This window comes from Pezoporus flaviventris, unplaced genomic scaffold (assembly GCF_033815535.1).
Source record: "Pezoporus flaviventris isolate CSIRO_AGI_PZ_B2104156 unplaced genomic scaffold, CSIRO_AGI_Pfla_v1 ptg000006l, whole genome shotgun sequence".
NCBI lineage: Eukaryota > Metazoa > Chordata > Aves > Psittaciformes > Psittacidae > Pezoporus > Pezoporus flaviventris.
The window spans coordinates 14787793-14809030 of record NW_026892554.1 but is presented as its reverse complement, the minus strand read 5'-3'; the positions used below and the strand labels follow the sequence as shown (position 1 = coordinate 14809030).

General features: G+C 38.6%; 1 protein-coding gene across 1 annotated transcript in view; it reads right to left on the bottom strand.

Annotated features, from left to right (window-relative positions):
* MYZAP (myocardial zonula adherens protein) overlaps positions 1 to 21238 on the bottom strand; it is a 59283-nt gene that overhangs the window by 30387 nt on the left and 7658 nt on the right. Inside the window, exons 3-8 of the mRNA XM_061447064.1 lie at positions 11930 to 12088; positions 9331 to 9423; positions 6744 to 6857; positions 5757 to 5909; positions 2875 to 3000; positions 1934 to 2062 (exon numbers count right to left, since the gene is read on the bottom strand). Coding sequence (XP_061303048.1) covers positions 1934 to 2062; positions 2875 to 3000; positions 5757 to 5909; positions 6744 to 6857; positions 9331 to 9423; positions 11930 to 12088 — 774 coding nt within the window. The remainder of the gene's footprint in view (positions 1 to 1933; positions 2063 to 2874; positions 3001 to 5756; positions 5910 to 6743; positions 6858 to 9330; positions 9424 to 11929; positions 12089 to 21238) is intronic.

Here is a 21238-nt window from a genome sequence, read left to right as displayed (position 1 = left end):
AGAAACCCAGATTAAGTTAATGGAGCTGCTAAAGAGCATGTTAAACTGAATGACTGCTCAGTATAATCACTAGTTCTGCTAATAGATTTGCAAGCATTAGATAAAAGAGGTTCAATATAAATTCACATTAGACTACCCAGTCAAGCCAACAAGACAGGCTCATAAAAATCTATTTCTTGGTAACAAATATTTAATATACTAAGTTTCAGCCATTGAAAAAAACACCTCATGTGTAAGAACAGAAGATCATAGGCCCTTCACTTACTAGAATGCTCTCTGCTTCTATATTTTAGATAGCAAAGCACAGATCTTTAAAGATAATGAGATGCCTGCTATTAAATGAAATGAGAAATGCCAAAGTACATCCAAGAGCACTGGAGCCTTTTGGAAGGGCTGCTCTTATGCTGTCTAGGGTGACACTCTTCAGTCTGAGGACTAAAGAGTAACATTCATTCTCAGTTATGGGAATGATACCAGAAAACTAAGAGGAAATTTCACCATAACTGTTAGGCTGATACTTTTAGGCTTAACAATAGATTAAAATAATAATAATTTGACGACTAGTTTGAGTTTTGCCCTGGAGCGTAGCCCGTAAAAGAGAAGAAGGGAAATAAGGAAATACAAAGAAGCAATGCAAAAAGTACTAAAACTAGTTTTACAGAAGTGTCACGCTTGACAGTGTCACAAGAGGTAAATGTCTCAGAGCTTTTCTGCTTTCAGAGCTTTAAAATTCAATTGTCAAAAACTTACTCTCAATTACAGTTTGGTAGGGAATATTTAGCCAGGGAGAGGAATAATTAATGCTTTTTAATACCAGCAGGAAAGGAAGAACATAAGTTTTGGATTAAAAGGCAGTAAAAATGATTTTTTTAATTCTTTCCTCAAATTATTCTGAGCTATAATCTAAACAGGATATCAGAATGGAAGATTAATTGGTTGTTAGATACCCACAAAAAAATCCTCAAGGCATTTTAATCTGAAGCTTTCAGTTTAGCATTTCATCCCCAAGTGGAGAAATTTGGAGATACAATTCCTATCAGGACTATAAACAGCTAAACAGAAGTATCTATTGCTAACTAAGTACATTTTAATCAATCATAGAATCATAACTGTTTGGGTTGGAAAGGACCTTAAAGATCAGATCAAGATTTGGGACTGGAAACCTGCTGTAATGTCTGCCCAGAGCCCTCTCTTCTCCAGGCTGAACAAGCCCAGTTCTCTCAGCCTGTCTTCATAGGAAAGGTGTTCCAGCCCTTTGATCATCTTTGTGGTTTCTTCTGGACTCGCTCAAGCAGGTTCACATCCCTCTTTTGTTGGGGACCCCAGAGCTGAAGACAGTACCCCAGGTGGGATCCCATGGGAGTGGAGTAGAGGGGTAGAACCCCCTCCCTCAACCTGGTCATGCTTCTTTTGATGCAGCCCAGAACATTGTTGGTTTCTGGGCTGCAAGCACACACTGCTGGGTCATGTTGAGCTTCACATCAACCAACAACCCCAATTTATGCTCTCAGTCAGTTCCTCATCTATCCCCATGCAAAACTATGCACTCCGTGAACCTACAAACAGCAATTCTAAGAGACTTTGGATCATTAGGCTTAGGAGACCTTGCACACTGAAGGAAGACTGAACGGTCTTTTTAAACTCTTTATTTAAAATAATGGTTAATTTAATAAATATATTTTGACACTTTAGGCAGCCCTGACTATAAAGACCACTACAAAGATAGAACCACTTAATCATAGTGTCTTTGTGGTAGACCAGGTCCATTTACTTATATGGATACAATAATTAAGATAGATGCAAACAGCAATAGTATGTCACTGATCAGGGTACTGAGCAGTGGAAATGGAAAAGGGAAAGTTAAAAAAGAAACTGATTTCCTCCATGCACTTCTGTATTTGATATAAAGTTGGTACCTGACTAACTCTCATACCTCTTCCATGCGTTCAATCAGCCGGTCCAGCTCACCAATTCTCTGGTCTTTTTCCTGTATGCTTGTTTCTGTAATCTGCATCTTCTTATTTGCCTCTTCAATAGCCTTCAGAAGCCGATTTGTTTCCTCCTTCAAATAAGAACGTTTACAGTCACATTAACATCCCATAGAGCCAGGATAATGGCTTTCAAGCAGAGCTCAAAGCTTTTCACTATATCTGCCCAGAAGTCTGGAAGAGTTGTGACCTTAAAGGTGAATTGTATAGAACAAAAGATCTGGGGTATTTTTATTTAAAAACATCATTATGAAAATCCAAGAAAAACTTTTAGCCATTTTTTAGATATTTGTTTTCCCTTCTGAGGATGCCATGAGTAACAACATAAGAAAAATATGCTGTTGCAGAAGATAACATTTTAGAAACCAAAGTTTGCTACGTTCAGCTTTGTACTTTCCTTATATATAAAACAATATCAAGAGACTGGGGAATCTACCTTCAGTTTCCATCATTATCTACTTTATCTGCTAGAAAAATGCAATGACTAACTGCTCATAGACAGGTTTTACTTGGGAGTGGAAGGAAAGCAGGGAACAGGAACAGTTCTTCCTCCAGCATTATCCAGTTAAGTTGTTCCCTCTCTTCGTAAAATATAACTAAAATTGGAGATTATATTTTCCTTTCTTTTTTTTTTTTAAGAGAGAATCAAAAGTCAAAAACTGCAACTTACTCCATATCAAATTTTGAAATCTACATTATTATCACTGTTACTGTGTTTGAACACATTGTTTTCTTAGTCTTTCAATCACAAAAGCTTGGAAAGCTTAATAACCTTGGCATGACTAGTTCACAGAGACAGGCGTGAAGGAACACATCAGCTCTGGAGTATTACGTGATTCAGAAACACCCAAGATAAGCACCACTCTTACAGACTGATTGTACATACTAGGAGGATTTCTTTCTCAGCTTTATGTTTCTGCTCCTCTTCTCGCATTTTTTCCTCATACTGATTGTACAGTTTTCTTGTCATCTCTCTCATGACTTCAGCATTGGCTTCCTGCGATGATTCCACCTATGAGAGAGGAAAGTTGACCTGTCAGTCAGTACAGCACTGCTGGCAGCAGGAGGAGTGAAGTTCACATGATGTGAGAGTAGCACTTTGAACTTCAGCTCCACCTTGTTATAAATTTGACACTGCTGAAGCAGATTTTCATTTGCATCAAGACCATTTATGATACTCTGCCAATACGTAAGTAATCTGAGTTTGTAGAAGTTACCATTTCATCAAGTTTCACATTGTCTGAATTTAACTAGTTATTGCTCATCCAAGACCAGGCTATGACCCTTTACTAAGCCCTCCGGTAACAGACCCAAATCACTTGGTTTGTTTCCCATTGAAAAGATATTTGTCTCCCCTCATTTTAAAGAAGCATAGATTAGAGATGGTCTAGACTCAACTATTGTTTCTAAATGATCATGAACCTCAAAGCAATAATTACTTCAAGCTGGACCTAAGCATGTCTTGTTAACTAGAAGACACAGCTGTATGGTCCCTCCTCCCTTGCTTTTCCACACGCTGCTCTTTGTGTAGGCAGAAAAACTGGGGTGCCCATGAAGAAAAGCAGATTAGAGAACAATCAGACAATATTCGCAGGGTGTGGAAGGGTTAATTTCTAGCCACATGACCAGAAACTTTACTATTGCTACAGGGAAGAGGGCAGGAATGGTAATTCAGAGACAGGATTTCCCCCTTCTGTTGGCTCAAAACACTGACTGAACCACACCCTCAGTCATTAAACACCAGATAGGGTAGTCATAGCTTAAACCCATCGACTCTGTAAGCATCAATAAAATAGCTAGCCCAGGACTTAGTTCTTTTATTACAGATGCTATAAATCAGACAAGGTTGTACTGAAATGCTGTGGGTCCTACAAAAATGTCAGGAAGAGGAGGAATACACTGTCATGTGGGAGAAGAATAAAGTGCTCCTTGCCGATCACTACAGTTCACACAACCACAAAATGCCTGGTTCTGATGATTAGGGTTTTGGTATCACTGGGGGCTTTTTTAGGGGGTGGGTTTGGATCTGTGTGTTTGCTTGCTTGCTCCTGGGGTTTTTATTTGTTTGTTTTTCCATTTCAAGGACTGAAAGATTTATTAAACCCCTGTGTTTATCTTGCATGGGGGGAACAAGCTGTGTTACTACCCTGTTTAACAACAGCGTATTTCATCCTGAAAAGAGTCTGAGCTCTGAAGAACATTACTTGCACTGCAGTTATCTCCTTTGGCGCCTCACCTAGACCAACACTGGGGCAAGGGCAGCAACCTACACTTTGTGAGAGGGAATGAGTGGAGTTAGCTCTCAGTACAACAAAAAACCTTCCATATTTCAAGAAGCATGAAATAATCATATAGTTCAGAAAAAGCCAACAATGAAACCCCAGAGTCTTTCAGATATGCTGAACTGGAATATGATCATTGGCACTGTCTCTCCATCATTCCTTTGCTTACAGCTTGAGCAATCAGGAGAGTAAAAACAAGCATGAAAAAGTAGGCGCATCGGGGCATCTGTTATGGGACTCTTAAGCAGCGTCTCCAAACTTAGGTATTGTTATGATTGTATGAATAAGCCAAAGATCCTTAATAAGCTACAGGGGTGTGTTCTCCTACCCAGAAAAGGATCACAGCATATGGTAGTTACTGCTTTTCAACTGCTATCCCCCCGGATTCCAAACTCTCCTCTTACATTCACCCCTGGAATTAAATCCCAGATGTCTTGCAATTTTCTGTTTAAGTTTCAAAGACAGAAATGACGTATTTTATCCACTAACTTCATAATAAAACTGCAATTTTGAGGGCAAAATTTAAAGTTTTCCCTCATTAAAGCAGGGTATGTATTATGCAGACCTTGACAGGCTCAAAGAGAAACAAGTTCTTATGTATTCAGTTGAACTTGGACTGAACCTGTGGTTCTCTGCCCTTAGGAGCAGAAATACCTTCTTCACTTTTAACCATTCATCACTAAGCATGAATGCAAGTCACTAGAGAGCCAGAAAGAAACATCTTCATTGGAAAAATTAAACATTAATAAACCAGCAGTCACCTTAATTTCACAGTGACAAATCCTGATACAGTCTATATCCAAATTAGTCTACACTGAGCAATTTTAGAAGGAGCAAAGGTTTCCAGACGTTTTTTTGCTTGCTTGGTTATTGTTGCTTTTGGCTTTGATTTTCTTTTTGTTTTGTTTTGTTTTATTGTTTTGTTTGTTTTTTTTTTTTAAATGACATTAAAGGAATACATTTGGCAGATGAGTGGAGAACACGGTCAAGATTTCTGCCATGTATTACTTTTCAGTTTCCATTTTATTCCCTTGCATTTCTCTGAAAGGAATAGCTGAAGTCTCTTTCCAAGACACTGGCTGTTACAGCATGTATCTGTGGATCACATGATCATAAGACTTAACAGATTACCTATTAAAAATTGTGCAACACCAAAGAAATTCATTATGAAGAAATTCTTACAGCACCATATAGAGTTATAATATTCCTTTTCTTACAGCAATGGACGCTAATAACTATTCTATGGTTTGAATTTTCACCTGCCAACATCCCTGAATGACAATCCTATGTTATGGAAAGACTGACCGCTGCCAGCTGAAATTCTTTGTTATTGAAACAGGATTGATTCACAGCAATACGTCGGCTCTAGGGAATGATGAAGGCATGAAGAATGAAGAATACTTTACAAATACGATATAGGAATTCATTTAACATACTCCTAATGCCCTTACTGGGCAATATTTTTAGGGGAGTTTATATACCACACCTTTAATTTCAGTAACTGGTTTTCTATTTGTGCTGTTTCCAGTTGCTTTTGCTTCTCTCTCAGCTTTTCCATAGATTGTTCATGCGTATGTTTTAAATTCCTTATTTGTTCCCTTATATCAGTGTTCTCCAATGTAACGTCAACTAGAGTTTTCTAGAGGAAAGAGGCAAACCACATATTAAAAATCATAAATAACTTGGTGAACTAATACAGTCAAGAGATTATGGAACAGACAGAACATTTAGTTTCCTGATGTATCAATGCAGTGGGAACAATTTTGCACGTTTTAATGTTTAAAATGATAGCTCTAGTTGTATTTTGTTTACTAGGAGATATTTCCATGAGAAATGTGCTAAGTGAAATCAAGTCCTGGAATGCTATAAGAAAAAAAACAACAAAGGAACATGGATATATTTCAGCATGAATACCACTCCCAACAGTCTTCCTTTCTTCTCTCCAAGGGCCATATTATACATATTAAATACACTAGACTGAGGAAAAACTGTGACATACAAGAAAGCAGGAACATTAAGTTTTTCAGCTCAGATACCTGTAAGTCTTTAACACAGAAAATTCATTCCCACCTTCTCCCTCCCCCTACATTTCACAAGTGTTTAGCATCCAAACAGGCCACTTCCATTTCTGTTAACCAGTGAAGGTAGGGATCAGTCAGGAGATGAACCGTTTTGCACAACACAAAACAAATCACATTTTCACCTTAGATATTTCATAGAGATATGCCTAATGACATTAGTCTGCTGCAGATCAGCATCTCTTTATTGTACACTATTTTTAATAGGTTTTTAAAAACACAGGTGTTAGAATTTGGTCTTTGCTTCCTAAATTAGCTGCCTTAGATAGCCAAGACAGTACTTTATGATCTTGTTTAGTGTTAGAATCTGTATCTGTCATCCATGTTTTATGTATGCTTTTAAATCCATGTCAGAAAAGGTGGTTGTCAGCTGTGAAACAGCTATTAAAATGTACCTGCAAGTCTATTGATGCTGATGTCAAGGAGCTGTTCATTTCACTAAAGCTATCTAAGGCTGCAGCCTGCACTCGCACATGATTCTCTAAGGATTCCTGATGAGCATTTGTCACCTGAGCAGGAAAAGAAAAAAATAAATAAAAATTATATAGAATAATGATCAAGTTTACCTATTCTTTCAAAGGGAGCTACATAAGAGAAAGACCCCATGGTTAATTTTCACAGTACTAGGATACTAGGATGCTTAAAATATACAGGCCTCAAACCATATTCTTGTACCTCAGAAACAAACAAACAGAATTTAGAATCCAAATACTCTTAAAAGGAATAAGGCACAAGTATCTATGTTTATTGCTAGTCTGTAATTGCTGTAAAAGCTGTTCTTTTTGAGAAGGACAAGAGGATATTTAGCAGATGGCTACTCGGAAAGCTTATGTACATGGAGTGGGCAGATTTTGAGAAGTCACAGAGTGAAAAGCAGAATAATGCAAGAAATGAGGAAATCTAGAAAGGTTTTGGTGAACTGTAGAATAGCCTTAATTAAGAAGGAACTGACTAATCAGGTCTGCAAAGAAGCAACATCAAGAAGACTTAAGGATGAAACAATAGGAAGCAGGTAGGAAAAGTCAGCAGAGAGCTTTATTGTGTGAAAATGTCATCTTTTGTTGTGTACAAACACACACATGCTTAAAAACTGGAGGGGGTTTGGGGGTGATAGGCACAGACTGTCATCATTTAAGAGACCAAAACCCAAGCTGTGTAAGTAATTATGAAAAATCCAATAAAGAGAAAAAAATTGTTACTAATAGAGACCAGCCCACCTCACATTCTTAGATGGACCAGATTTGTTTCTCGATAAAAACATAAGAACACTGGGGACTGATACGGAGAACAATGAGTGTTTAGTAACCAAGTCATACACAGATTAGGTCAGCATAAGGAGTAGAAGCCAAGCAGTTACAGTTAACCCTATATAAACATGTGCTCATGTAAAAACAAACAAAAGCAGAAATGCTTTAGATGGATTAAGAAAGCTACAAGATAAGAACTGAGGTGAAGAAGCATACCGCCCAGGGCAGTATATTGGAAGTACAAATTACAAACAAATTTTATGAACAAAAAGTGGTCCTGAAAATCGATGGGAAAAAAGCATAGTGATTCAAAGCTGAAGCAGAATATATAAATTATTTTAAACAGAATCCACAAATAGCATGAAAGATGTTAGTCATGTTAACCCAAAGCCAATAAAAAAACCCAACCATACATTATTAGGTAGAACAACACTTGTGTTTTATTACAAGCAGTGTAAAGTATTAAAAAAGGGGGAAGAGTGTCTCATAATGTGCTATTTATGTCAGAAGGAGTACTTCATAAACTGCTAATTTGCTGCAGAACTAGAGATTCTGTCAGAGCTGATCAGAAACCCTTAATTAAGAGAGATGTTCAGACTCATGCAGGATTTCTACTGGTCTCATAGAAAGATCTGGAAGTGCCAGATATCATCACTGTGATATTCATCACTAACTGTTCAATAAGGATCAGCAGCAAAGATGACAAAACTTCATCTGTATCAGCATTTGCCTGTGTGCGTGGTGGGTGGGAGTCTCCCCTTGTTGGCATCATTAAGAGTATTTGACACAGTCCACAGCAACTGAATGTTCTCCCCCTCCTCCTCTCAAGTCAGGGTGATTTTTTTGTTGTTGGGTTTTTGGGTTGTTTTTGGTTTTTTGAGACTAGTTGCCATAGAGGTACCAGTTTAACAGCAAGTTCTGATCTTTATACATAATAGAGCATGCAGAGAACTGACAGCCTCCAAATAAGGGTGGCAGAAGGGCATAAGTCAGGGTCTCAGTCCCCTGAAGTCAGAATACCTTTAATAGCCAAAGCTTCATCTGAACCAGGGCTGTGAAAATCAATGTTGAATATCAAATCCACAGCAAGTTTTCAGGGAGATTTTTTTGGACCAAAGAACTCAGCAGTTTTATATGAAGGATACTTACTTCTACAGACTGCAGCAGCTTTTATTGCTAAAGCAGCATGTCAGAAGAAAGAGAGGTCATCGAATAACTATTACAAGGTTCAATTAAGAACCAAAAGGTAAGTCATTTTTAGAACTGTCAAGCGCTTTAATATTAAAAAATACTGCTGCTTCTTTCACTATAGTGTTTAAACAATAAAATCAGTAAACCAGAGCAAAGTCTGTTGAAATGACAACAAATTGCACTTTACTCCTAATTATGCACATTATTTATTCAATTCACCTGGCAGCTTTGTGGTACAAACATCTCCACTAATTACCAATACACACAGACAATGCTATTAAGATCACTCTTTTATTTCCAAGAAGCAGGCAATTAGTAATTCCATATATGAAAACATCCCTGTCCTACCTTACCTTCCTGAAGGGGAAAATAAATAAATAAAAATTTAGATGTCACATAAAACAATGAACTAGAATGGCTCGAGAAATTATTTCTGCTCTGTCAAAGCAAAAAAAAAAACAAACACCAAACCCACAAAATCTTTTTAGATAACACTGGGACAGTTATTCTCATATGCCTTACCTCCAAATGAATGTGTACTTACTTTCAGTTCATTTGTAAGCTGCTGTATTTTTCGTTTCATTTCATCGTATTCGCCATACATTTTCTTTCTTACTTTTTCCAGAGTTGCTCTAACCTGGTGTCAGAAAAAAAATTAAATACCTTTATCAAACTTCTTGATGATACCCTTTATACTAGGACGTGACTTTTTAGTTTTGATAAGTTCTACATTGCTACTTCCAGTAATTTCCATTATTAATTTACCTTTTCATCAACAGCAATTTACTCTTAAGAACAAGACACAAACTGAAGTCTCAAGACTTGTCTATATACGGGTGATAAAAGTAAATGTCTCTGAGTAATTCTAAGCTTCTCTGTGCACACTCAAATGCTTGTAGATTAATAATTTAAATAATAAATTATCCATAATTCACTCTAACCTGATTACTAAACAAATTAAAATTAATTTGAGCATATAATGTTTGCATTCCGAAAAAAAAAAAGCATCCACACACGGATTTAATACACCTTCATACTTTTTAAAGTGGTTAATTAGTTTTCCCTAAGTATCCTTTGAAGATAAACCCTTTAATATAAGACTTCTAGGCTTGTACCTAGCTAAACAATATATTAGCATAAATTTATCAATGCAATTTCAAATCTGAAGAACAGAGTAATCAATTTGATTTTATTTAAGAACCAAGGACGTAAATTATACCTTGCCTTCCAAAAAAGAAAAGAAGGGGGGAGGGAGGGAAAGCATGCTGGAAGACAGCTTGGGCTTACATGCCATTGCAATCATGCACACAACCAACCTTCTCAAGAGTACACATTGTAAACACTAGTTAAATGTTTGCCTACAGTTTGCATTCCAGCTACATAATTCAAACTCCTCTTCCCCCCCCACTCCCTATCAAACACAGACTGATTGCAGATAATCTAGGGCAGCAAGGTTACCTCCTCGCTGCACAAGCTTGGGGAAAGTGCAAGGGGAAAACAGTAGGGCCTTATAGAAGAAGGGATGTTTCCAGCAGCTCTGCAGTATACCCACTCTCCCAGAAAGAGGGGCATTGGTCACAAAATCTATGCAAGAGGTAAGCCCAAGCCTACCCCAAGCTACGTGGTCCCTTTAGGATAAGAAACATGAAAGGTAGATGATTCCTTCACTTCACCACAGAAAAAGTCCCTTGCCCTGTCCCTCCCCACACATGCACACACCCCACTCCCCTTCTTGCAAGGTGCATATTTGACTCAGCTACAGAGGAAACTGTCAGCAGTTCTGATGTAGCCCATCATTTCTGGTTTAAGCCTTCACATACGTGGCATAAGCTGAGGACTTTAAGACTACTTTTAAAGATGAAACTTACCTGGCAGACCAGAGTTCAGCAATTAGCATAGCTGAACACAGCTGCCAGAAAAGAGCAAGAGCTAGTTCATCTCTTCCTGTGTTTTTCCCACTTTTTCCTGTAAGGATCAGTACTTTGAACATACACACACACACACAAGACTTGCAGTCCACCTGGTCTGACACATCCCTCCATGCCACAAGCCAGCTGTGAACAGCAATAGGGCAGCCCGGGGAGCCAGACCTCATGCAGATTCACCCATCCCTGACACCACCCCAGCAGGGCAAGCAAACAACCAGGCAGGCAACCAACAGCCGACTCAGCTCACATGCCATGCGTGCACCGCAGTAGTGACATACCCTAACTGTGAGTGCAGGAACTTGAGCATGGTGAATGCTAGGGGCAAACAACTGTGAGTAGCAAAGGAGAGAAGCAAGAGCTGACAGCTAGAGATCAGGCAGATGTAAGAGCACCCATAATTATAGTCTCTTACACTGCTGGTTTGACTCAGTGTTACTCCCTTTTGTATCAACTCAGCTTGCACTTGCATCAGTGTAACACATAGACCAATAACTTCCTGAGTGGTGAAGGTGGATGGAAAGAGAAGGTCAGGTTATTTGCCCTAGGCTAATTCGGGGGTAATTTCCAAAGCCTGTGAGCCAAGGACTGATGGTCAAAGAGATGCTGAGTTTCAAGCACAGAAACCAGCTGTGTCAGAAATGCTTTTTTCTTTTTTTTCCAGGAGAGCTTCTGCCAATTATGACAAATGAGCATGCACAGAGAAAGTAGTACAAAGTCATCCTTATTAGACTGACTATTTTAAGGCTGCCCCCAAATATACCCAAGTGATTTTACTGTGTCACCTAATTTAGGAGCCTTTTCAAAACTGGGGGATTTGGGAACAGGGGGGAAGCAGAAGAAGAGAGGAGAGAGTTTATCCTTTAAGGTGTCTGCCTGCATAGTTTCTTCTGTATGACATTTGAAATTCTGAAGGCTTCAGGACAGGAGCCTCAATATCTGTTTGGCAGTCTGCACACCCAGCTGAGGCCCAGTCAGCAAGCACTAACAAGTATCAGTTGGCACAGAGACCTTGAGTCTAGACTGCACAGTTGCCAGGTATAGAGCACCCTTTTTTCCAACTCAAGCACTAATAAGTCAAGTCTTCAGCTTAGAGTAGGCTCCCAGTTAAGATCCGGGTGTTGGGCTAGACATCAGTCAACCCATATACACTCACAGCTCAACAGGAATACATGGAAAGCATATTTCACAAATTTTGAAGCTGAAAGCATAACTCACTTCTTTAATGTAATTCATCTCCTCTTTCAGCTGATCAGCTGACCAGCCATAAACCACCATTTCTCTCTTATGGTTGTTGTCAGTTCGGTGCACAACACCATACACCATCCCATGAGAGAGCTTCCCTGGAGACATGCCATTAGGTACATGGTAGAGCTCCTTAAAAGTAGAAAAAAAAAAATAAGAAAGTTATTTTTAAGTCAGTACTAGAATAAAATAATAACAAAAATACAGTATCACAGGGCCACAGGAGACAGTCAACTCTAGTGAAAGCACAGCAGCACCTACGAACACTAGTTCTCAAAGGTTTTGGGGCCAGACAGTCAACCTTCATGGTTTTAGGAAGATGAATGACCAATTTATACTTGATACAGATGATAGAAATGTCTAATTTCCACTGGCTTTAATGGAATTGATATAGATATAGCTAGAGACAATGGGCTGGATTTGTGCAGGGAGAGGTAAAGGCATGTGAGAGAAAAAGTTATCCTGGCTTACTTTAATTCACCAATACATGCTACTAGAAAATGTTCTGCATTATTTTAGCTCTCACAGTTCCCTTTAAACTCTTGCAACCACAGAATTGCCCCTCACTCCCCAAACTCCCTCCTGCAGGAAATATAAAAATTCACAAGTTCAATCAAAATTATAGAAAGCTCTCAGAAGAAACTAAATTAAAACATTTTAAGCAAGGTCCCTTAAGCGGAGCTCAGAAAATACTTGTTTACATTGGAGATAAATAAAGTAGAATTTCAGTTTGCATTTAAAGCTAACTAAGAACCTCCAAAGCAATCATTCATTTCAAGGCTGCACTGCTCTTATAGAAGTTGTCAAACTAACTTTGTAAGAGCCAAAGCAAAGCTATGAAAGAGCATTTATGTGGGTGTTTCAGTGTTGTTAACTGTTGTAGGAGAATAAAAGTTTGAAATCAGGTCTTGACAGGTAAATAGAAAGGCTGTTTTAAAGTGCCAACATTTGTTAGTCTAATGATCTCCAGAAATTTGTAAAACAATAATTTTGTGTCTTTCTTTAAGGCACTCTTTGCAACAGACTCCTCTTACTCACCTCATCAATGTACTTAGTAACAAAAATACTCATGCTAACAGTAGGAATCATTTCCCTTGGCATGTAAATAAATATCTGCAAGGTCAGATGGAACCACCTCCTCCCTTCCAATCAACCCAGAGAAACATCCTTCTGTAGCAATCATCTGAAATGAGTCAGTCTCCAGAATAACTAATTTCTTCTCTTGATTACAAAGAATTAAAAAGCATAGCTTAGATGAAGACATCCACATTATGATTTTTTAAAAAGGGAAAAAAAGATTCTTACCTAACTTTGAATATTTGCAAACTAGGAACCTAAAATTAGGGATTATTTATGAATAGAAAGTCAGAAAGACACAGTCTTGGAAACGTTGTTACTGCCTAGCTTTGCACCTTGTTTTTGAAAGGCCAGTGCCAGAGACAGATCAGTCTTACACTGGATATACCAGGACATGGCTAAATTTGGGAATATTCACTACATAGATTTTACAGCATAATCTGTTTGGGTTTGTTTTGTTGTTCTGTAATGACACTGCAGGAAAACCAACAAACTTTGAGATTCTTTACTAAATTAAGAGTCTAAGCAGTGTCTAATACTGTCTGTGACACTGAGCAGAGGCTGAAAGAGATGAAGCTCAGCATCTTACATCCATCTGCAGCTGCATCGTAGAGGGTCTCTAGTCCTTCATCATGACTGACAGTGGGGATAGCATCTGCAGTCTAAAGCAGTACCACTTCCAGCTTTTAGCAGTCAAACTAACACAACTATGGTGGCAATGTAAGAATAAATTCTTCTTTGGGTAAGGGAAAAATGAACAGGAAAATCTACTTGCATTAAGAAAAATGGGTAAAGACAGACATTTGGTTTATACTGCCCTCCCACATGGCACTGAGATTTTCTCAACACTATAAATCCTACAGTCCTTTCCTTCACCATATCATTACTGGCTTAACCATCCTGCTGAAGCTCTGGGTGTGTATGCAGGGCTGGGAGTAAGACAATCACAGAGCAGACGCCTGATAAAGAACATTTCAGGCAAAGAACAACAAAGGCTATAAAGCAATAATTTAAAAAGAAAGCCTTAAAACCACTTAATGGAAAAACATTGGGCAGCCAGCTTTCCTTACACGATATCATTTTGCACTTGGAAAACATTACATGCAAAGCTTCACATCCTGATAATGAGAAGTCTTGTATTACGTATTATTGGGGGTTTTGTTTTGCAGTTTGGATGCATACAAACAAAAAGCCCACACCTGGCTTTTTGAGAGTAGAGAGAACACAGAAACTAGATGGCGACATGATTCAAAACTTTTCTGTGTTTGTTTGTTCCAGGGTTGTACATTTTCTTTGACAGTGTCATCACAGCTCCTCCCCTGCATCTGTATAAAAGGATTACATACAAGTTTCCATCTTCCTGATAACCAAAAGAATAATCACTTTGATTGCTTAGAGATTACTAAGGCGCCAGACACTGAATTCATAAATCCATACCCTTTACCCATGATCATTCCTTTTTTATGAGATGAACAGCTGAATACCAGCAACTACTTAAGATCCTTTGTGCCTCCAAAACATTAGCAGAATTGTTTAAAATGCTATTTGAAGAGTTCTGGATGAAAATTATGAGCAAGTTCCTTATTTTTAGAATATTATTAACACATTCCTAAGGAATGTACTAATTTGAAGGATCCCCCCCAAGGAAACACCTACAAATTCAGACCAATGGGCTTGCAGCTGGAGAATCACCCATGACACTTACATATTTCACAGAAAACAGACAAATTTACATCATAATGGGCAGTACATGCAGGATTAAGTATGCATAAAGCCAGACTGGGTACATGTCTCTTGCAATAACCCTGCACTTCCCAGCTGTCTATATTGCACAAGCCTCCCAAGATGCTTTTGTCACTTCTCTTTCAGAAGAATAAAAGAACCTCCATCATCTGTTCAGTGTCCCAGTTCTACTACGTGCTATTTAAAATACAAGATACTGCTCTTACCCACCCCCCCCCCCCCTTATTTCTCCTTCATATCACAACCCCCAGGGCAAGCACCTGTTAAAATTTCAGTGCAGTTCTTGCTTGATTTAAGGCTGTGCAAACCAACAGCTACACAAGTATTTGTTCTAATTTCTTTAGTCTTTTTTCTTGCTGCTCTATTTCAGCTACGCTCACCTTCTACACCCCTGTCTCTCTGGTTAGTAACTCTTAATTTCCACTTAATGACCTCTTGTTTCAGGGTTCAGCATATGCCCTGACAAAATAGGGCTAACCTGATATAGCCTCCTCTTAAGAGGAAGGGTTACAATCAGAAAACTTTGTTCAGTGCAGCTTTGAGAGGTGGATAGGTTGCTTTGCTTGTTGACTTGTTTTTAATATACCTTTGCCTCTAAAGGAGGCCTTGCTGAAAGGCTGTTTCTTGAACTGCTCTACAGAACTGCATTAGTAAGTACTCTTTGAGTATTCTGCAGTTTGTCTCCTGTCTTAAGCTACTTCCACCCACCTTGTGCCTTGTCCTCTGCTCTTCCTCCATCACATCTTTTCACTTGGACAAACCTTGCATTTTCCACATCCCCAGGGACTACAGAATGCTTCTAAGCCAAGTATTTTTCATTGTTTTCCTCATGTGCCATGCATATCCACTCTCAGAACTTAGATATTTTTCTGAGAAGGCCCTTGCCTGTCTCCACTCTGATCTGCAGCAAGGCATGTCAGTGATGATAAGAGAATAAGTAATTATGTGCAAGTATTTAGGAGCAAGTAAATACTGTAAATCTATCCAGTGCTTGAAGATGGAAGGTTTCATTAGATTAGTTAGCCATTCCCATTTAAGGTCAAAGTATCAGCTAGCTCCAGCGAACAGGGAAGTCCTCTCTCCCTACCTGCCTATGCACTTCCTGCACTGGGACAAGCACAGCTGTTGCCTCAAATTGTGCTAAAAATCCTTCTAATGGGAGCTGCTGACCTGAAAAAGCAAACTTAGCTTAGGTAATTTGTGACTGTTTCTTTGTACCTACAGTCAGTTATATGACTGGCCAAGGTAATAGCAAGACCACATCATGTTGATACACATGAATACAGCAGCTTCCAGGAACATGCTTTCTCTATTTTGCAGCAACAGTCATGTTGTACTTGGTATGATCATACAGCATGTACTAAAGAAACACAGACTGTGTTTACTTAATATTTAAAACAGAAGCCTACACCCCAAGGTTGCAAAAGTGTTGATAATTGCCATGTATCCTGTTTATGTCTGTGTCCAAGGAAGTAGCCCAAGTAGCATGAAACATGTGAAGCAAAGACACTATCAACAGAAACACTAAATATGAGTTGTTAGCTGCTTTTTGTATTGCCGGTTATTTTACTGGCATTATGTAAATAACTCCAGGAGATGATTTGCTTCCCAGTGTTTCTTTATCAGTTTCTGAAATGTAGAGTCAGATACCACACTTTACACTTTCTCCCTGCCCCAAAATTGGAAGCAGATCTACAGAAAAGGTCCTTTTACCTCAAAATAAAATATAACTAACATAATGACTGGCACAATTGTGGGTTTGGTACTCATATGGCCTTAAAATTTTGTTAAATTGTGCTCTTCTTTACCTACAAAATCTAACAACTCTTCTTATAACCAGAAATGTATCAGCTAAGCAAGGCTTTTTCTTTTATTCAGCTGCCACATTCTGGAGGTTTCTGAAATATCCAGTTATCTTTTACTTGTTCACTAGTTGTATACAAGGAAAAAGAACATCCACATTCTTACTTAGTTTACATATTTTCTGTTCAGTAAAATGACAAATTTATGTTATTGAGCTCACCAAGGAAAGTTGCTGTGCTCTGACAAAAGGCAGATGTGTAGTCCTCTGCAGCCCATGAAACTCATGTTACATTTAGAGATGTTTCATATATAAACAGCATTAAAATAGGGAATGTATGCCAAGACATAGACATGAGTGTTCTTGGGTTCATGGTGCTAAATAAGAAGCATCATTTAACACATTCCCAAAAAATAGAAGTGACAGGCGTTACATGAAAGCCGTATCTACTCAATGAAATCTGTACACAGAACAGCAATACTTGTATACTAAGAAAGTAAGATCAAAAAAATACAGCAGTAACCACAGAAGTCAGTGGAATTCTTTCTGTAGTTCTCATGTAGTGCTGTTTTAATGAACGTGTCGCTTAATTAGTACACATCAAAAATCAAGCACTCAGTGCTGCAGAGGCTGAAAAACCCATTAGCCACCTCTAGCAGGTGAGCCACATTTGTTATGACACAAGTGCTGTGCTGATGGGACTGAGCTGGCAGCAGCAGATCAGCAGAGAAAATCGGCACTGTCCTAAATTCAAGACACACAACTGATGAAGGTCTCACACAAGTTTCTGCTTGATTCTCTCCATCACATACGGGAGCAAATTCCCCTTCTGGCTTCTGTACAGCCTACTTTTTTCCTGGGGGAAAAAAAAAAAAAGAAAAAAAAAGAAGCTTGATATGCTTCTGTATTCCTGCTTACGAAGCAAAAAGAGTTTCACCTCTTGGTTGTGATGCTTTAAAAGCATAAGAAAATTAAAGAGTTTGAGGATATATACAGCGAAAGTACCAATTAGAGTTTGGGCCTAAACACTGTTTCAAACTATTTGAAAGCTACAAAGACAGGAAAGTGACACAAATTTCTAGAGTGTTATATCATTTTAATTCTCACATTCATGTGTCCTAATGAAAACTAAAAATCTGTGTATACATGTCTCCATATTCTGCCCTCGAATGCGTAGCTGTAGCTTGCAGTGACACTTCCAAATTTAGATGCCAGTGAAGAAAGGGGCTGATGGATAAAAATAAGCCCAATCCCAAACAGGGACAATACAATTGTCTAGTAACCCTTCATTATGCAAGACAAGGCAGGCTTCAGACATACCGATTTTACATACAATCCAGCACACACAATATTCCTTTGTACTTCTTGGTGAAGAACACAGCCTCACACTACTGTCATCCATTGTCTGTGATTAACAGAAGTAATGGAACAAAATGAGGATAGTTTCAGATTCTCCCTAAGTAAGTGCTAGCAACTCAGAAATACTTAGCAGTAGGCTTTTAACCTGTAAAAAGCAAACAAACCAATCAACCAGCCTCTACTTGTGACTTCAATTCTCACATGCTTCTTTCAAGGTATCATGCCTAAATATGAATACAAAAATCCAATCTGAGCACAAGCTCAGACCCCCTTCCATTTTTGAGATCAGCTTCTGCATACCATCTGCCAGCCCTTCACAAAAGACAGGGAGAGGCCATCCTAGTACAATAATGCCTGCAGCAATTTTATTACAACAAAACTGCCCAGCTCCATCACTCTGTTTTAATCTCATATACTGATTCATTTTTATTTCATGGGTGTATAGCAATAAAAAGTCTATCTGGAAACTTAATGCACTGATAATAGATATAATGAAATACAGCATACAGTTGCTGCTAAACTTGGACTACAATGAATAAGGCTAAGCTAACAGCTACTAACACAACCAGTGAAGTGGTGATGTCTGATCTGACCTCAAGCTCCAAAAAAAGTTATTGAGAGGATCAACACTAGCAAGAGCTTCTGTGCAGTTCACTAGCTGATTTTGCAACTGAAACATCTCTTAACAGTACTGAGCCCCAGAAGGATACAGAAAAGTAACAAATAGTAAACTATCACTATGTCACATTAGGGCAGCTCAAAATCACCTCCTCCTAATGAAAGATTTGAAAGAAGAGATTACAAGCAAATGTCATGCCATAGTATATTTATAGTTTTCTGGCATTCCCTCTGACACAGCAAGGTCCCTGCTCTCTTCCCTCACCAGCAGCAGCCAGAGGCAGGGGAGGCTGTCTCGCTCCAGCACTTGTCCTGCCCAAACAGGAGAGAGCCTGGCAGCCAGGATCAGACTGCCTTATCTGCCTGAGTGCTCCACCAAATACTGTACAAACCCAAGAATTACCCTGCAGTTCATCTCTGTAAGTCACACTAACATATTTTAAATACATGTTCCATTTAACATGTTCCCATTTTCCCCATACTCAGCACTTAAAGACAGCACAGAACTCCAGATTCCAACAAGAGACCTGCTGTTTAATCTGATTCATGGTGAAGCTGTATTTTTTGACCTTAGATTATAAAGTGCTAGGCAGAAAACTGAGCAGCTCCCTAATTTCTCTCTGTTATCCCTATTTCCAAAAAGGGGGCACAGTTCTCATAGGACTGTGCAAGGATTATCTAACATTTGTAAAACCTGTTATTCTCAAAGTGCTTTGAACAACTTCATTAACACTAAGTCAGTTGAACACTGGCAGATCAGCACAGACGCTGGATCGCTGCTTGTAGGAGATGCTTTATTTTTTTAATTTAAATTTTGCAGTAAGAGAAAAGTATCACAGACTTGTCAAGAGCCCTGTGTGCACTGTACATTATTATGTAATCAATTCAAATACATAAAGCAATACATTACATAGACAAAACCCTTCAGGTTAACACATTACCGTCTTGTTTTAGAGACATGAGGAAAAAAGGGTTCATGATGGGATTTTTTTGTACCTGCTTCTATGCACTATGGCTATTTGTAGGGCTATTTTTTAAATTACACAAAGACCATGAGACACAAGTCAATAGCACAATTACTCTGTGTTCCTTTATTGCTATGAAATTGACTAATCGGATCCCACCTAGCTCTGAAGATGGCATGTATGCTTTCTAGAAGTCCTTAAACTGTGCAAAAGTGCTGAACTTTGCAAAACTACTCAAAACATACAGTAACTAAATTACGTATCACTTCAACTAAAAAGGACCCGTCTCTTAAAAATCACTGTGCAAGATACCGGAATGTAAGATAAGCCAGATAACTTATTTAATATCTTAACATCCTCTGATATAAACCCCACTTACATTTACTTCTATTATAGGGGAAACACAGGTCTCATTAAATACAAGGTCCCACAGGAAAAAAAAATAGTCACATAAGAAAGTCACTACAAACTGTCCAAACCCTAATCATTCACACTTCTTTCTTATTATTACACTACTCAGCACAGTAAAATGAATAAGCCATGAGTCAATATCCATCCTCCTCCAAAACAAACTGACATTACTCTTAGGGCAAAGGACCTATATGCTTAGGCTAGTATCAGAGTTTCTGCAGATCCAAACTAACAAGAGACTGACAGAGTAAGCACTGAGGGAAGCTACTCTATGTGCAATAAGTAAACACCTCTGTATAATATGAATTATTGCTGTTTAATGGTGGCTCAAACCTAGTTTGCATTGAAGCCTCTTTCATCCACTCTGTAAGTAACACTTCTAGATCCTCGAGGACTGATTACTTTGCCAGAGCAGATCTTGTGGTTTAACTGCAGTCGGCAAGTGCTTGCCACACAGCAGCTCGCTCGCTTCTCTCCCCCCTGGTGGGATAGGGGGAGAGAGTCCGAAAAAGGAAAAACCCACAGGTTGAGATAACAACAGTTTTAATAATTTAAATAAAGTAAAATATAATAATAAAAAAATAACAATAATAATAATAGGGAAAAGAGAGAGAAAGAGAGAAATAAAATTCAGGAAGCACAAGTGATGCACGATACAATTGCTCACCACCCACTGACTGACACCTAGCCCAACCCAAGCAGTGATTGGTGGCTCCTGGCCAACACCCCCGAATTTATATACGGAGTGAGATGTTTAATAGTGTGGAATATCCCTTTGGCTAGTTCAGATCAGCTGTCTTGGCTGTGCTCTCTCCCAGCTTCTTGTGCATCTGTTCACTGGCAGAGCATGGAAAACTGAAAAGTCCTTGATTTAGGGTAAGCATTACTTAGCAACAACTAAAACATCAGTGTGTTATCAGCACTGTTCGCAGACTAAAGCCAAAACACAACACTGCACCAGCCGCTAGGAAGAAAATTAACTCTATCCCAGCTGAAACAAGGGAAGTAGTGTATGAAAAGCTGAGCGTATACAAGATACCAGCACAAGAAATATCTGAGAAGGAATCTTTATCTTGACCACTTTTCTTTGCATTTTGTTTTTTTGCTTTAAGATGCTTGTTTTTGTGAGCCATTTTACAGTTACATTCACTTCTGAATACCACCAAGAAATTATTTTAAATAAAACCTATTGCTTTTTTGCTTCCTAATGTCATATTGCTACTCAGACACTGGCTCTGGCAAACTTAGCCAACTTCTTGTTTAATTTTGGTTTACCAAAGTGTAAATGTGGTGAAGTTGTGGAGCCTG